Genomic DNA, 18497 nt, shown 5'->3' with positions numbered 1-18497 from the left:
TATTGCATGGTGCACTGGGTGTTATATGCAACTAATGAATCATCGAACTTTACATCAGAAACCAGGGATGTACTGTATGGTGACTAACATAATATAATAAAAAAAATTAAAAAAAAAAGAAAAAGAAATAAGATTGTTAAAACTCAAGGTTGTGTAAGTGTTCTGGGAAGCAACAAATCTTTTCTCACCTATTATCTTCATGACTTCTCTATTATTGTTAAAAAAAATTTAGATGACTTTAAATATCTGGTTAAAAACTTTGCAACATTTGAGTCCTACTGTTGACTATGGATAACTGTTTGGTGTAATCATTGGGGAGGTTGCTAATTCAATTAGTCAATTACAACTGCCAAATTACCCAGCTATCAAAAAGAACGAGTTCTCAACATTTGCTGCAACATGGACGGCACTGGAGGAGATAATGCTAAGTGAAATAAGTCAAACAGAGAAAGACAATTATCATATGATTTCTCTCATCTATGGAACATAAGAACTAGGAAGATCGGTAGGAGAAAAAGGGGATAAAGAAAGGGGGGTAATCAGACGGGGGAATGAGGCATGAGAGACTATGGACTCTGAGAAACAAACAGGGTTTCAGAGGGGAGGGGGTGGGGGAATGGGATAGACTGGTGATGGGTAGTAAGGAGGGCATATATTGCATGGTGCACTGGGTGTCATATGCAACTAATGAATCATCGAACTTTACATCAGAAACCAGGGATGTACTCTATGGTGACAAACATAATATAATAAAAAAATTTTTAAAAAACACCAAAAACAAAATGCTAATTTTTCTCCATTTCTGTATAGTTATTGCATTCTTTTTATTCTTCTTCACTGCTAATCTTTCCATACTTACCAGTTAGGGTTGTTCTTAATTTCAACTTTCTTCTAATAAACCTATATTTTAGCTATCTAACAAATATTACCAAACACTCACTGAATGCTAAGAGACTACAAAGAAATCTAATGTAGAATTCTTCCCCTCAGGAGAGTGAGCCACTTAATTCTGATCTTTCTTAGCAGCAGTCAACTGCAAATTCTGATACATCTTGTTTGCAGAGAAATACATAAGCCAAATTTTACGCTTCTCACGGTGACAGAATCCACAGTGAAAGGCTGACTGTGCTAGAGCAGGTTGAAGTTAATAGAATGAGAGTAGGGGGGAGAAAAGAAGAACCCGGTGATCCTGTGTTAAATGGATTCAAGTGTGGAGGCACTCAAGCCAGATCAACTAGGTTAACTAGGAAGAACTGTCAGTTTGGAGCTCTTACAGCGCATATCATTTCACCTGTTATCAATTTACATATCTCTACCCATGTTTATTTGCCCTTATCTTCCTCTTCCTGTCTCTTCTTTTTTATTCTACTGTGTGTTATAGAAATTGCAAAGTAGAGCACATGGGAGCCACAGCAACATTTGGAAGAACTCAACATGGTTGGCAAACATAATCTTTAGTTTTACCCAGAAAGAAAATGTTTGCACTTCAGATCTCAAAAATGAGTGACAGTTCTCCCAGAGAGCCTCACTGTCTTTTCTGTTTCCCTTGACTATGCCCACAATTTTATAAGTAGTTATTCTTAAGCCTGTCTTTGATCTGATTTGAATTTGCTTAGGAACGTGCTGTATATTTGCTACTTTGAGATTTCACTGCTCACTAATAAAAGAAGTAATCCTTAGAGGAATTTTGTAAGGATAAAATCACATAACAAATCTAAGGCTTCGAATTAATAAATGACAGCTATCATCATTACATCCTTTTATTAATTCTCTAATTCATCAAAACAAAAAATCCAAAAATACGTAACTTTACCTCGGCAATGTTCTTTCCATGCTTTCAAGCAGGCAGTTAATGCTACCATTTCAACTCGAAATTTCACTGAGTTACTTTTACACGATTTCAAAAAATCTTCCAGGTTCTTAATTCCAGAGTTTAAGTTCTCTTTCATTTCCTCCTCAATAGAAAATGACAGAACACTCCACTTTTTCTCCTCTTTTTGTTCCTCCTTAGCAAATAACCTCTTTTTATTCTCTCTAGTAATTATTTCAGCCTTAGTCTCCTGCCCAAAAAGGAAAAAAAAAAAAAAGAAAAAGCATATCATGAACAAATTGGAAATATTCCAAGAATAAATTTCAAATATGAGACAATAATTTTAAGTGTATATTGGTTATTTTGACCATCTTCCCATTCTTGAATAGGAACAATTTTAGATTCAGTATTTATTTCTTAAAAACAAAGCCTCTGTTAATTGAAAACTTATGACAATTAAATTTAATCACTATAAAGCCTCTCTGCAGATAATTTTGTAGATTTCTGAGTGGTATAGATTATAAATCAGAAAGTAAATTAATAAAATTGGAAACATCAAGCCACTGCTTTCTCATGTCTCTTGCATTGGTTCCTGCTGCTCTCTCTGGAATGGATTTTCCTCTTCCATGGTCACCTCCCTGTCTCCTACTTGTCCTTCAAGATATTTCTTCCATGAAGCCTTTCCTAACTCCTAAGCCTAACTCATATATTCCTTCTCTGCCAGGGCATCTCTCTATCAAAGTACTCATTACACATACTGTAGTTATGATTTTACTTGTCATACCTCCTATCTAGATTAACTTCCTTGAAACAGAAATACGCCATAGTTGTCTGTATATCTCAAGCACAAATCATTAATATTTGATAAGTAAATGAGGAAAAGCGAAACCAGATGAAGGAAAGGAGTGGATGGAAAGGAACAACATAAATACAACTGATTTGCTCTATCTAGATAAGGTTTTCCAATTGACTTAAACTCAATATGGACCCACTTTACTATAGTTTTACCCATCTGATTTATTAATCTGCAAAAACAAACTAAAGAATTGTATTCACTGTGGACTCTGGGAAACAAACCGAGGGCTTCAGAGGGGAGGGGGTGGAGGATTGGGATAGGCCTATGATGGGTATTAAGTAGGGCACATATTGCATGGTGCACTGGGTGTTATACGCAAATGATGAATCATGGAACAATCGCATCAAAAACTGGGGATGTATGGTGACTAATATAACAAAATAAAATTATTTTAAAAAAAGAATTCTATAAACCTTCTACTGTTCTGGTTAGTCACGAAATTAATATATAAATTTTGCCTACAATGAAGTTGATATTAGTTATCCTTTCTCAATATTTAATTCTAATCAACATTATTTGAGGTTTCCCAATATTTTAATCTGCCAAATGTACTGGTTCTAGGTTAACTCAGCATGGTTCTTTCTCAATAAGACAAGGGTGACCCCTGGTGCTTTGCCATGCACAATGCTTATTATATACTGAATATGCAGATCTATTAACCAGTTGCTAGAAGAGCACTTTTTTTTTAAGATTTTATTTATTTATTTGACAGAGAGAGAGGCAGCGAGAGAGGGAACACAAGCAGGGGGAGTGGGAAAGGGAGAAGCAGGCTTCCCGCTAAGCAGGGAGCCCGATGCAGGGCTCTATCCCAGAACGCTGGGATCATGACCTGAGCTGAAGGCAGACGCCCAATGACTGAGCCACCCAGGCGCCCCAGAAGAGCACATTTATATAGTGCTGAGGGTGTTTAACTCCAATGAGATAATTTATTTAGTTTTTAATAATGTAAAAGAAAAATGGGATTTTTTTCAGTCTTCATAACTTATACTATGTAATGAGAATTTTTGCTGCAAACTTTCTATTTTATAACATCTTTCTTAAAAAAAATAGAAACTTCTTGGTAGCACTAAATGAAAAAGGAAAAGTTGTAATTGGATGATTTCACCAACAATTGGCTATGAAAATAAAAAGGAGGTTGTCACCACAAGGAGAAAAACAATGACCACCTACCTGGGCTTGGAAAGGCCGCTTTTTAACTATTAAAGCAAAAGTCCACATTTCTGCTTGGACTTTTAAAAGCATGCAAATCAGTCTCTTTCAGGGAAAGACTGGGAGTAAGCATTTCAGTCTGCTGCCTCTGTGCCCTGGTGGGGATAGTCAGGCTATAATCTTTTGGGTCCTGTGGATGCAGGTTTTATTGGCATTTAAAGCTAGATATTTTGAGGGGCCCTTTCTTCAGGTGGAACTCAAAAGTTGGGGAGCCAGACCAAAAATTTGGTCCCAACCCTTTCCTCCTGAGGGAAAAACAGGGACTTATGAGTTTTCTCCCAAGTGTATGTCTCTGCACCAGGGATGAGGTTTATAGCAAGAGTATGTCTCAGCCTCTTCTACCTGTTTTATTGTGGAATTTTTCTCATTTATCCAATGTGTAGTAGTTATTTCTCTAGTTTCTGGATTGCTTTCAGAGAGAATTTTTCTGTAGTTATCTGTAAACTCTGTGTGTCTGTGGGAGGAGATGAGTTCAGGAACCTCCTATATTGCCATTGTAGACCAGAACTCAAAAGAACTATGTTATTAATTTTATTTCAACATTTCTAAATCCAAGCCTTTAGTAACCTATTGTCTTATATTCTTTTTCAAATACATATACATTTTATTATGTATAGAGGATCATATATAACCCTGTATATGGAGGTTAGACTTTCTTACCAAGTAAATAAAATAATCTAAGTGATCATACATAAAAAGAAAAAGCATAGCATGGAAAGAAACTATCAGAGGAACTGAACAAATATAAACTTAAGAAAAGACCAAAAAAAAACAGTTTTAAAATTTGATGGAATTAATAGAACCTACATGTGCCTTTTTGTTCTTGGGTGCACTAAAATTATTCTTTGGCTTGACAGCTTGAGTTACGACGACTTTTGAAGAGACTGATTCTAATGAATTTCCATAAAATCGTTGAAAAACATGATACTTCTGTACAGACCTAAGATAATGAGGATCTCTAGATTTTTCTGAAAAAGAAAAGATTTAAAAGGTAAAACTACTGTATTTTTTCGACAGCATTCTCACTAATTCTTCATACCATCCCACCCACACAATGAATGTACTTTTTAGTTTGGAATAGGAATTTAGTCCAATTTACTTTTGTTAAAGACGGACTCAAGTCAGGCAAATTCTTTTCTATGGAGTAATTCTTTACCTAATTTAAAGGATGGAAGCGACAAAACATTCTTCCACAGTCTACCTCCTAAAGCAAATAGCAGGATGCTACAGAGAATGACAGATTCTGCATATTTCCTGTTATTTGCCCTATGAATGAGTTTAAAAAGAAGAAGGTAGAGGGGCGTCTGGGTGGCTCAGCCGTTAAGCGTCTGCCTTCGGCTCAGGTCATGATCCCAGGGTCCTGGGATCGAGCCCCGCATCGGGCTCCCTGCTCCATGGGAAGCCTGCTTCTCCCTCTAACACTCCCCTTGCTTGTGTTCCCTCTCTTGCTGTCTCTCTCTGTCAAATAAATAAATAAAATCTTTAAAGAAAAAAAAGAAGAAGGTGGTAGAGGCAAAATCAAGAAGATATTCACCTTGGATATTTTGGCTTCTGGTACTGCTTGACAGAAAAATCCTTATGCTAAACCAGAGCCACAGAGCCAAGAGCTTGGCAGCTGAAAAACACTTTCACTATGGAAAAATCCAAAGACAAAGGAAATCCCAACAATCAAGGTATGACTTACTCCCATACCTAAAAAACCTCAATTAAGAGGATAATTAAGCTGGTTGAATTTTCTATGTCTGTATCTACATATATCAAATTAAACCACTTTGAAGGATATTAATAGTTAATCTAAAAGATCCCCTCACATCTTGCAGGATCTCAGTAGCTGTTTATGTAAGCAGGCTGATAAACACGGGCAAGCTTACTATGCACACTCCTAGATTCTTCTGAAAGTAAGTTCTGTCAACTTGAAGAAGGGTGGAGGTAAGCATAGGGGTAGACAAAGATGAGGTGAAGACAAGGGATTAACCAAAGAGACAAGATCCCTAAGTCAATCTCTGTTGGTCTACTTTTAGTGGTTTCATGGGCCTCCTTTTGCAGTTCCAACCATCCTGAGAATGAAGGCACAGAAAATACTGGCACTTGTTACATGTAATCAACTGGGTGGTGTGAAAGTAGGTGAAATTGCTTGAAAGACTATGGCCTCAGTATTATAAATTTCAAGGAATGTACAAATACCTTAAACTACAAACCATATTTATTTTAAAAAGCTTTAAATTTTTGTTTAGGACATCTGCATTCCTGTGTTCCTATCACTATCAGTAAACAGAGTGGGACTTTTTCATTACCATCTTTACTGACATACATTGAAATATCTTGTTGACCATCATTATTCAAGAAGTATAACTTGTGGCTCATGATATGATAATTTTTTATTACAAAATAAAAAGAGAGTGAAATTGATTTTAATTTATTTCATCAGAGTCATATAACTCACCATCAAATTGACACTTTGTCCTGTCATAATCATCACTAAGGGGTCTGTGAGAATGCCAATGCAAAAGTTCATTGAATTCCTTTTGTTTAACTAGTGAAGTTACAATAGGATCATCACTATGAGACAAAAAGAAATATATGCATATTTTAAATTTCATGCCTCTAAATAGAACACAACACGGATTTCATTTTTTAATATTTTGTTAAAAATCATAGCCACCTTTCCTCTTTCTACAATATGATGTGGGTGTTAGAACCCCAAAAGCAGTTTATTAGGTGCTTAAGAACCCAGAATCTACCCCACTTCTCTAACAGTCCCATCAAATCAACAAATATTCATTAATTAATCCACTAATTAAAAACATCTAGCTGGAGTAATTTTACTCTAAGATTAAAACCATGTTGATTTTAACCTAGTTAAGATCAAAGACATTGATAAATTTGCTATTAAACTCATTATATGTTACAAACACATATTGCATCTAATATACTCCATTTAATTTGTTTCATTTCATAGAATCTTTAATGAGTAAGTCATCATTCCACCCACTTACTGAGATGTTTTTGGTCTTATACCTTTTTAAGAAAGGCAAATCTTTCAAAAGGTTGCCAACAAACTTATCAACCACTTCACATGACATTGAAATAAATCCCAAATTAGGAATCTTTTCCTTGGAGGTATCTGTAAACAAGTAAAAAAAAAAAAATTAAGACAGTGTTAAATGGGAAACTTTCACACAGGAACATTACACATCATTTTCTAAAACCTTACATTAAAAAATATTTTTCATTGATTTTATTTACATTTATCAATTCCAGACCTTCCCATAAAGCTATTGCCCATATTAAAACATTTTGAAACATAACAGATTATGAAGAAATAGGCAGCATTTAGGCATGTAGGTAGGTAGCTAGGTAGGTAGAAAATAACTGTTTCCTTTTTTTTTAATATTTATTTCTTTCATTATCACCTATTACAAGGAATTTGAATATGGGACTCTCACTCAGAGATCTCCTACATAAATACTTTTATGGAAATGAAATTTTTTTAAATTTTATTTATCTATTCGACAGAGATAGAGACAGCCAGTGAGAGAGGGAACACAAGCAGGGGGAGTGGGAGAGGAAGAAGCAGGCTCATAGCAGAAGAGCCTGATGTGGGGCTTGATCCCATAACGCCGGGATCACGCCCTGAGCCGAAGGCAGACGCTTAACCGCTGTGCCACCCAGGCACCCCGGAAATGAAATTTTTAAAAAGTAGGGGGAAATATATAAATAATAATGAAATAATTTGATATCATTACAATATTTTCTTACATCCTCTTTGATATATATATGTATCTGCACATATACATATACATGTGATAGATATCATATTACACATATATCCTATATATACTAGTTGGCTAATGAATGCCATTTTATTTATATCTGGTTCATAATTCTAGGTAAGCTGCCATTGCTCTGTCCATTATCCCCTTGGTGTTCACTGTTCCTGTGTTTGCCTAGCACCTTCTTACTGCAAGTCTCTGCAGCTCTCTGCCTGAGCACTTTTCTTTTTACTGCCATGTGAAGAAGGCCAGAACTGCTAAGGATTCAATGCCCCAGAGCTAGATAGCCCTCAGCCAAAAATGTGACAGGAGTTGCAGGGTAAATGCCCCAGCTATCTTGCTTTTCAGGTAAGACATCTCTGAGGTGGTTTGAACGCTATTCTAAGATTCCCAGTAAAATCTACCTGTATTTGCCCACAGTGGAAATTTACTCATTAACATGACTTACACTGGTTTTGTTCTCTTCCTGATCTTACCTAACCACTCCCTTATTTGATCTTCCTGGAATCGATAAACCCCTTATTTGATATTCCTCAAGAGTCTAATTCTTTTTATCTATTTCTAGTTTACACATTCTCTTTAGCAATATCCAATCACCTTTTTAGCCTATCCATTGACACTATTTTCATTTCTACAACTTTGGTTACTTTAAAATGTAAACGGTGTTGTATAGAACTTTGTAATTTTCTCATGTTTCAAATTTCATATTTTATTTCTTTGAGATTTTAAATACACATATAGTATATTCTACTTTTGATAATTACAAAATATGAAGTTCTGGTTCTTTAGCTTATATTTTCTCTTAGCAGCTTATTTCCTCTGTCGTTTTATAAATTCATATTTGTACTCATATTTGACAGAATATGAGTAAAACCCTGTATCCTGTAAAACCAGGGTTTATGAAGTTTTTAATTTTTATTTATTTATTTGTCAGAGAGAGAACACAAGCAGGGGGAGTGGCAGGCAGTGGGTGAAGCAGGTTCCCTGCTGAGCAGGGAGCCCCATGAGGGGCTCTATCCCAAGACCCTGGGATCATGACCTGAGCTGAAAGCAGATGCTTAACCAACCAAGCCACCCAGGTGTTCCCAGGGTTTATGACGTTTTTCCTCTACAAAGAATGTACTAGATTCTTCTGATCACTTTAAGTCAATTTTCTGGCTTAGAGTTGTCTTGACACTTCTAACAGAATAACTGAAACCCCCAATTCTTGGGAAGATGGACCTATAATTAGAAATCATCAGAGTAATTTATTTTTTTATTAGCCAAAGATCAGTCTCTCCCTTTATTTTTGGCTCCTGGAATCCCACTTCTACTGTTTTGAGCTTAGCTACAATAATACACAAGGATGTTTGGTATGTCTTACCAGCGTGTCAATTGTTTCCCAAAAAAGATTTTTCCCTTAACCTATACTGCCATATTGTTAGAAATGAAAGTCACATATATCTGGCTTTTTTTAAATTGGCAAGAACATTAGCTACAAGCAAAACATATAACTTCAAAATTATAGTCCTAGCATATATCATTTCCCAATGATATAGGGAAAAGTAACTTTATTTTTATTTATTATTATTTATTTATTATTTAAATGCATAGTGCCAGAAAATTATTTGGATCTACAGCATTTAGTTAGTAGTGTTTTCAAAATTTTTTCAGAGATTTGAACTGTTATTTCAAATTAATTTAGAGATTTATTACCTTTGATTGGTGATGGATTCTCTTCAAGAAAAGAAAGTTTTGTTGTTCTCAGAGGAAATGGCTTTCCAACAGCAAACTTTCTGATCAGCTTTGACACAGTATTCCAGAGATGTTCATAATCTTTCATAATGGCATCTCCTAAATTCGAATGTAGGCCTATATAATAGTTAAAAGTACTAAATATTAAAAGTCATTCCTATATATACAGAAGCACGCACAACAAAATTCATAGAGTTCTGAAATATTTGCTAAACAGTGAAATCTTCAGTGACTTCCACACTGCACCTAAATGAATAAATTACAACTATCATAACAATAAGAGATTATGAATATCTATTTTATAATGTAAAAAAGTTATGCCACATATAACTTTACAACCAATAAAACTGAATAGAACTTATTTTTCAAAGATAAGAAAATTTGTAGAGAGTTGCTAAATTTATATGTGGCTAACCCATTCCGATGTTTATAAAGTGGAGGAACCAAATTCTAGAGGTCAAAGAAGCTTCAAGAATGCTCAATGAGTTATAGCTCTCTTAAAACATGTTTTCATTTTCTTTTACTATTAAGAAACAGCAGAAAATTTATTCTAACAAAAGAATTCAAAGAAAGAAAAACAAATTATATGTAACATATAAGTCAGCTTTGTCTTTGGAAAAAAATAAAATTCCCTAAATATCTCATGTAGTAGGATGATTACTTTAATTAGAATAAATATTTTTAAAATGTAATGCATATATTTAAATGAAAAATACAACTGTCAAAATTATCTAGAAATGCCAAATACCTAAACACAGATTTTTTCAAGAAAACTTGAGTATATTAAGTTAAAAATGTTTTAAAATATAACACTCACACTGATTACAACTAAATAAAACTTACATACATGTATAAACAAAGACTGAAAGGAAAATAATTGCTATGTTATATGTTGGACATATAGGAAAATGATTTTGAAGTTTTAAATCCTTTATAATGTTTATCTCTGTATGAAAGTACAATTACTATAATATACTAAGGTGGTACCTTCAGCATTTTCATTTTCATAGTAAAAAGCAATATTCTTCAACAGAAGCTCATCACTTAAGTCCGAAAGGTGAATTAAATTCAGATTCCAAAATTCACAAATGTTTATATTACTTAGGATGAAATAATCACACCACTTTTTCTGAAAATTAAAAATAAAACCAAGTCATTGATAATTATTATATTAGCAATAAACTATAATACAACTTCAAATGCATCAATAATCCAATGAAAGGCAAGTTGGCAAGGCTCTTTCAGTTCTTATTAATGTAAGTCCTTTAAGGCTGGATAATGATGAATGTTTTATATCTTAAAAGGTTAGATCATAAAGTAAAACCAAACTGACCAAAAAATTAATTCAGCATAGTTCTTTATTCTGAATCATAGAAATCTGTGTTTGACTCAATAAAATTTTTTTTTTCACACTGAACCACAGATACAGCCCCATTGCTACAGAAATACTTCTGCTTTCAAATCTGCCTCTGTTCTTCACTAAGGTTTTAATGTTTTCCAATTCTACTTGCAGGTCCAAAGAGGATTCAAGAAATAGCATTTGATTGTTTAGGGGTCTAGAAGATGCTGAATCCTTCAAACTCAAAGATTCCCTTCCACCTACATTGGTGTGCACCTGCTGAGTTTATGACAGTGAGGCTATGTTCATGCCTCACAGACAGAATGCCTTCCTTGCCACACTTAATTCAGAGTTAAGTAGACATGAGTAAACAACCTTAGCAAGTGAAAGCCTAGTCATCTTTTCAGTCAATGACAGTGTTTGGGGAGTTAAGTTCAATGGGGGAAAACTGAGGCTTCTCTGCTCCACCCTCCCTCAATGATAAAACCAAATGCTTTCCAAATGTGAATAATTTATTTATCTATACTGATGTGGAAATAGAACCCAGAATAATCCAACAGAAATATAACATGGTCAAGCTGCATATTTTATCCTAAGTTTCCACAAGTCACATTTAAAAAAAAGCAAAATTTTATTTTATTTAACATATCCAAAGTATTATCATTTCAATGTGTAATCAATATAAAAATTTTAACAGAGTAGTTTACACGTTTTTCATACTAACTTTTTTTGAAATCTGGTGTTTCTTTTAAGTTTAGAGCAGATCTCACTTCAGACTATCCACATTCCACATTTAATTCCAAGTTTAATATCCACTTGTAGCTATGGGCTAGTGCTTTGGACAACCTAGCTCTAAACAGATGTTAGGGAGACTGCCCAAGTTTCAAGAGAAGTCATAAATATCAAAGTAGGAGACTCCTACCTACAGTGTAGTTTTAGCTACAATAAAATACTAAAGAGATTGCCACAGAGCCATAAAACAGTGGTTCTCCAACTTCAGCAGGAGCCCCACATGGAAAGATTGTCAAATAAAACACAGATTGCTAGGCATCATCCCAAGATTGATTCAGTAGCTCTGAGATGGAGCCTAAGAATTTGCATTTCTAACAAGTTTCCAGGTGATGCTGATGATGTTGTTCAAAGTAACCATACTTGGAGAACCACTGCCATGTAAGGTTCTCCCCACCCAATCCTTTCCCATAATACCACTGAGTAAACAAATGGTAATATGTGAATACAGTACAGCAAACATTCCTCATTTTATTCACTTCATATAAGAAGAGCCTCCATATGGTCTCCAAGTGTCAAGATTTGAGTAAAAATGAAATTCTACCTTCAGAGTTTCTTGTTGATTTTTCCACAGCCCTCAGAATACTCTTTTTATTGTGAAAATTTCAGAGTCTACCCGAATTTACACTTCCAGCTACTGGGTGCTACCAAAATGAAGCATGGAGGATAGAAAAGAACAGAGGGGTGCTTGACTATGGGATAATCAGCTGTTTCCCCTTAACAAGGGAGCAGAGGATGGTGGGAAGAGCACAGATTTGGAAGCCAGACAGAGATGAACTTATCTCCCACCTTGATCATTTATTAGTTGTGCTAAGCTTAGGGCCACTTAGCCTTTCTGAGCCCAAGTTTTCGTCTGTAAAATGAGGACAAACGAGGGTATTATTATGTCTTAATGAGGTAACATAGGTAAAGTATACACATAAAGCTGGTGCAAAATAACTAGCAGCTATTCCTATCCTGTCCTCAATCCATGCCATCCTAATTGAAGAGTGATGTTTTCTATCAACTAAAACCACAAAGTATGTCCTGCAGAACCATCTTAGAATATTACATAATTTAGAAAGACTTTGTAATATCCTTTCACCTACTTAGCACTGTCCATAAAAAATTGTTTATAAAACTCTTTATAAATGAAAACTATACATACAGAGCATTCATCTAAATCTGTAAATCAATACCACAATTATTACATTCATACCATTCAGTAACTGAGTATATGTAATTCAACCTATAAAAAGTTGACCAAAAAAATCAAATATTATCTGAGAAATAACTACAACAAAACTCGCAGCACAGTAATATTGATGCTAGAATGCATTATTTGAGTATCTAATATGTCGTATCAATAGGTTTAATGTATTAACCTGACATGATTTTACTGAAATGTCTAAAGTAAATTAGGGGCATATGGGTGGCTTAGTCAGTTAAGTGTCTGCCTTTGGCTCAGGTCATGATCCCAGCATCCTGGGATGGAGCCTTGTCTCCAGCTACCCAGCTTAGTGGGGAGTCTGTGTCTCCTTCTCCCCTCTCTCTGTCCCTCTCCCTGCTCATGTGTGCACTCTCTCTCTTTCTTTCTCTCTCAAATAAATAAAATCTTTAGAATTAAATAAATAAACTAAAAAGAGCTGGAAATACAGTCTTCCTATTCCTTTAATTAACCACAGTCAGCCTCTTCTTAACAGACTATCAAAATGCCTAGAGGAAAGTTCCCCAGCGGGCTTTGGGATATAGGGAAATATTTTCTCCCCCAAGCATCAGCAGAGCCACATGGTATTGTGTACACCACATCATAAAACCTTTAACACTCCTGTTAGAGCAGTTGTAAATGCTCACAGATATAGACCTAGATACACAATCAATGTATTCTTCTGTTTCTGAACTTTAATTGTTGATCCTACATACGCATTATGTTATTTCAGTAAATATAATGTAAGCATTACAAAGTAAAATCAGTCCAATTCAATTACTTCCCAGTCACACTCAGATCAATGCTCTTCATGAGTCCCCCATGCCAGGCTTTGACAGGAGTGTTTATACATTTGTTGTTAAAAAAAAAGGGTGTATAGGGGCGCCTGGGTGGCACAGCGGTTAAGCGTCTGCCTTCGGCTCAGGGCGTGATCCCGGCGTTATGGGATCGAGCCCCACGTCAGGCTCCTCTGCTATGAGCCTGCTTCTTCCTCTCCCACTCCCCCTGCTTGTGTTCCCTCTCTCGCTGGCTGTCTCTATCTCTGTCAAATAAATAAATAAAATCTTTAAAAAAAAAAAAAAGTGTGTATAAAAAAATTTATACATTTTTGTTAAAAACGGTGCCCACCACTCAGTATGGCTGCCTTCAGTTATACCTCACTCTTCAGCATTCTACACGGGCAATAGACCCAGGTCCCTTGAATAGAGATTAAATGGTCAGTGGTTATGGAGGGGCTTCCATTTGTTCCATGAAGTTCATAGTCTACTGAAATACAGTCCTCAGATTTAAAGGGGTCTTTTCCATGTCATTTCCCACTTATCCCCTCATCTGGCTTCTGAGAATTCTGTAAAGACTAGCAGGTTCCCCTTCCCTCTCAATAAACTAGCATGACTCATTTAGAGCCTACAAGAACTTTCAGACCCTCACTCAGGAAGTTCAAGGACCGTTTCCCACACTTTCATGGGTAGACATCATACTGCATTTTCCGGTCCAGTTCCCTGGCACATACAGCCGCAGGTATCTTGGGTGAGACTAGCTATCTCCCAGTCTGTGCCCTGAAAACTAAATCACAGGTTCTTTCTATGCACAGACCCCTGAAACTTTAGAGCGATTCAATATGCCCTTCCCACCCCACTCATGGTGACTTCATTTATTCTCCAACTCTCTCCCCTCCTCAAATCATGGACACTCTATGAGGAAGATGCAGTGTGAGCAGAAGAAGGTAATTGTCTTTTTCAATAATATTTGTTTTATGTAGATATTATCCTTTCAAAGGGTGGGAAATTTGACTTTTTTTCCCCAATCCCTAAAGTAAGGGCACATGCTGGTCCAGCTGGAAGGTGGGGTTGAAAGGAGGGAGGTCGTGCAGAAAAGATCTTATCACAGGGGTGATAAGAATTTAGGGAGTTCGTGAACTTAGATCAGAAAATTTTTATTTTTGCTAAGTTGTAGCAAAAATGTTCATTTTCAATAATAAACCCAGATGACATGCCATACTGTTATGCCATAGTTGGAATTTGGCACCAGTAGAAATAACATATTTTCACATTACATTGCAAGTGCTACAAACAACTAGAGATACTGTTTATACTTATAATATATTGAAAGTATGGTAGTTATTTGATTGTCTAATGTAGTAACAAGGAAACACATGCATTACTACATCACAAATGTATGTTTTAATATTTTAATAACTATTTCAATATAACTGATACCCTTGCAATCCTAAGTATCTTATTTTATGCATTTATATCATCCTGAGGAAGGGAAAATTCCCTTCATAGAATTCATCAGACAGCCATAGGGGACCCTAGGGGGGAAAAGGGCAAGAAACACTAAATGATTCTTCTCCGGTCGTTCTGACACACTTGTTTGCTGAGAATGGGAAAGTGAGCAGATAGAGACTTGGATGCAAATTCTAATTCTTCCCTGATAACATTATGTAAAATGTAGCTCTATGAAAGTGGTGGGCTGAGATGGGTAAATATATTCTTATTTTTCTCACTGTATCCCCAGTGACTCACACAATGTATATTAGATAAATATTCGTGGACTAGCTTACTAATTGATTGGTTCTAAAATACTTTCCTTGAACATTTTGACTGCAAGTATCCAGATTTTTAAAAATTTTCCATTTAAATTGATCCACTAATCCCACTTCTGGGCACAAAGTCTAAGTCAATATCCCCAAATTAAAGGAAAAGGCTTACACTCAAAGAACCTGGAAATAGTAGCATTTATAATACAACAATTAAAACCTCTTAATATCCTATAATAGAAAAATGGGTGAGTAAACCATTGTACATCCATAAAAAATAATAGCCATTAAAAAATGAAGTTAACCAAGAGTATGAAAGAAAATTTTAAAATCTGTGAAAAGAAAAAAATATATATATATTCATATATAATATAATACATTCCAATGTAATATATGAATTGATTTGAATAGTGGGTCACTGGGTGTTTCTTTTGTTTTTGCTATTTTCCTAAAGTCTACAAATTTTCTCTAACTAACATCTATAATGGACAAAATTAACCATTACATATATGTCTTCAATTCCTTTCAAGAGCAGAACACAATGGACACCAATCTCTTATAATTAATGACACAAAAACCTGATCTTGACAGAAATTAGAAGGAAAATAAAGAGGTTATGTTTATCCCTAGATTGGGTATATATCATGCTGTTTGTTATTACTACCAGAGTTGTTGAAATTAGGAAGAAATTGACTTAGGCCATTAAATATTTAAGGTCACCAAAGGGCTGACAATATCCCCTTATAATTTTTTTTTTAAGTAGGCTCTGTGCCCAGCGTGGAACCCAACATGGGGCTTGAACTCACAACCTAAGATCATGACCTGAGCTGAAACCAAGAGTCAGAGGCTTAACCAACTGAGCCACCCAGGGACCCTTTATAAATCTATTTTTGAAGGTGACTGCAGTTTCTTTATGTCAAGCAATGGAAACAAAAAAATAAGTAAATAAACTAATAAAGAGCATATTTACCATTTCTAAGAAAGTGTGAATGTTCTCAGTCCAATGGGAAGTGATGACTCTAGCACAGGCTCTTTGAGAAAGAGGTAAGTGGAGTAGGAAAACCACACTGAGACAGTGCAGTTTACACAGATCCTCCATCTCTTGCAGGGCTAAGCAATTACTTTCCTCCTGAATAACAAAGAAAGTAAAATAGAGATCAGCAGGCTATGAAATTGCATGCTATGCATGCAGCACCACAAAGGTCAGCAGCCACATTTTGCTTTGTTACATTCTTCATTCCATAGGTTTTTGAGGGTTTTTTCTTCATACATAAATTTGACTGCATATAAAATACAGATGTCAGGTAAGGGGACAGGGAACTGCTAGCTCCACAGCAGTTTATGTAAAGCAGTTTTTTAGTACTTTTAGTTAAGCTTAACTTTAAATGAGCTGACCCAGCAGCTAATGAAGTCATGATCCCACAGGACTTTGCAAGAATGGAGCCATATTTTAAATGCCCTATTCTGTCCAAAGCATCATATTTTAAAAGTTTCACTGAATACTATTAGAGTGAAGAAACCAGGACACATCTAAAAAAACTTACCCACTTAGAAAAAAGGTAAAGAAATGGACACATTTAACATGATGGGACAAGGCCCTCCTAGCCATCTTCAAAAGTTTGCAGGGTTGTCAGTGAAATAAAAGTAAGACTTATTTCAGAGCGCCTCCACAGGGCCAAATAGGGTCTAATGACTAGAAGTTCCAAAGAGATACACTTGGTTTGGTATCATTCTTGTGATACTAATTTAAAATGTCATGCCTAATGACATAAAAGATATTTGAGTAAGAATATATTCAAGTAGATATTGGAAAACCAAATATAAAGGATGCTAAGTAAAAGGTAGTAAGTCCTGTTTATTTCTGAGAGTGTACAAAAGTTACTAAAAGCTTCATTTTACTTTAATAAAAATTTAGGCAAGAATCCCCCAGCAGTCAGATTGTATACAAAATAGTATGTGTACACATGTGTGTGTGAGTGTGTGTATGTGTGCATATGTACACATATATATAGGGATGACTATTTAGCTGGAGAGCAAACACACACTGGCCAACAGATTCTTAACAAACTGTATCAACCATAAAGAAGGTTAAGAGCTTTAGTATTTCTGCAGCTAAGATGGGACCAAGACACTACGGCGAGAAGATTCTTTCTAAAGACAGTTTGATATGGAATTTAAACAAGAAAGATACAGGTTCAATCATCATTCCACTCCGCTATTGAATTAAGGAATGTTACCTGGACTATCTGAACCTCAGGGGTTTCCACATGTGAAATGGGAATAAATACCTCCCTGAAAATGCTCTTGTGAGGATATAAAGGCACAAGGCATATAAAGAACCCAGAACATTATAATGTAAGCTCTCACCAAGCGCTAATTTCCTTTCTTATTTACCCCTTCTTCTGGATGATTGGATACATTTGACTAAATGTGTACTAACGGGAAACATCTGTAGAGTAAAACACTAAATCATATAACAACACAATAGATATTTCTGATAAACAAATTCCAGTTTTTCCCTCTTTTGGGGGAAATTTATATAAGTAAATTGGGGAATAAATACAGTAAGAAATGGAAGAAAAGGTAGATGAAAATCAGTAAAATTTCAAAAGTGGAATGCAATGGTGTTTCATAGTAAAGTTATAACAATCACACCTCTTGGATGTTAGTTTTCTCATCAGAGGTAGTCTTTTTTCTGTTTTCTAAAAAGTGATGGTACATTCTCAAAGACAAGGAGCATGAAGTAACACAAAGAACACGCCGAATATCAGAGCCTTCTGGCCAGAGCTGCTTAAGCTGAGAAATAGTTTCACATGCCTGCCACAGAAGAAAACTGTAAATGTCATGATATTTAAAAAATATTTTTATTCATAAGTAACTAGAAGAAATCATACAAAGATGGATATGGCTACATAAAACTATAAATATTTCTGTTAAAAGTGATAAAATTTTAAGATGAGAAAACACATATTTTAGTAAAATCATTAAAACTTAACTATGTAAAGAGCCCCTATAAATCAATAATAAAACATCTCAGCCTTTAATAAGACATGAGCAGATAATTCACAAAAGAAATACAAATATTAACAAAAATAGAAAAAATGTTCAACCTCTCTAGTAATAAATGAATAACTAAATAGCATATTTTTACTTACAAATTAACAAATATTAGAATATTCTAATGATAATAGACAGCACTGGAAATCATGTGAAATGTCATTTCTCTTATGCTTTGCTAATGAGAGTAGAGATAGGTACATAA

At 35.1% G+C, this 18497-nt stretch overlaps 1 protein-coding gene across 8 annotated transcripts in view; it reads right to left on the bottom strand.

Annotated features, from left to right (window-relative positions):
* Positions 1 to 18497, bottom strand: part of DDX60 (DExD/H-box helicase 60) — a 104625-nt gene that overhangs the window by 68360 nt on the left and 17768 nt on the right. For 7 of the 8 annotated variants that reach the window (XM_011223595.3, XM_034661405.1, XM_034661399.1 and 4 more), the window contains 8 exons: positions 17891 to 18052; positions 16206 to 16364; positions 10370 to 10511; positions 9344 to 9499; positions 6894 to 6999; positions 6319 to 6434; positions 4683 to 4843; positions 1814 to 2060 (listed from right to left, as the gene is read on the bottom strand). In XM_011223595.3, coding sequence (XP_011221897.1) covers positions 1814 to 2060; positions 4683 to 4843; positions 6319 to 6434; positions 6894 to 6999; positions 9344 to 9499; positions 10370 to 10511; positions 16206 to 16364; positions 17891 to 18052 — 1249 coding nt within the window. The remainder of the gene's footprint in view (positions 1 to 1813; positions 2061 to 4682; positions 4844 to 6318; positions 6435 to 6893; positions 7000 to 9343; positions 9500 to 10369; positions 10512 to 16205; positions 16365 to 17890; positions 18053 to 18497) is intronic. The other variant, XM_034661404.1, reaches the window with a different exon arrangement.

The sequence above is a fragment of the Ailuropoda melanoleuca genome, chromosome 5 (genome assembly GCF_002007445.2).
Source record: "Ailuropoda melanoleuca isolate Jingjing chromosome 5, ASM200744v2, whole genome shotgun sequence".
NCBI lineage: Eukaryota > Metazoa > Chordata > Mammalia > Carnivora > Ursidae > Ailuropoda > Ailuropoda melanoleuca.
The sequence above is the reverse complement of the archived record's forward strand: the minus strand, read 5'-3'. Positions and strand labels throughout refer to the sequence as shown.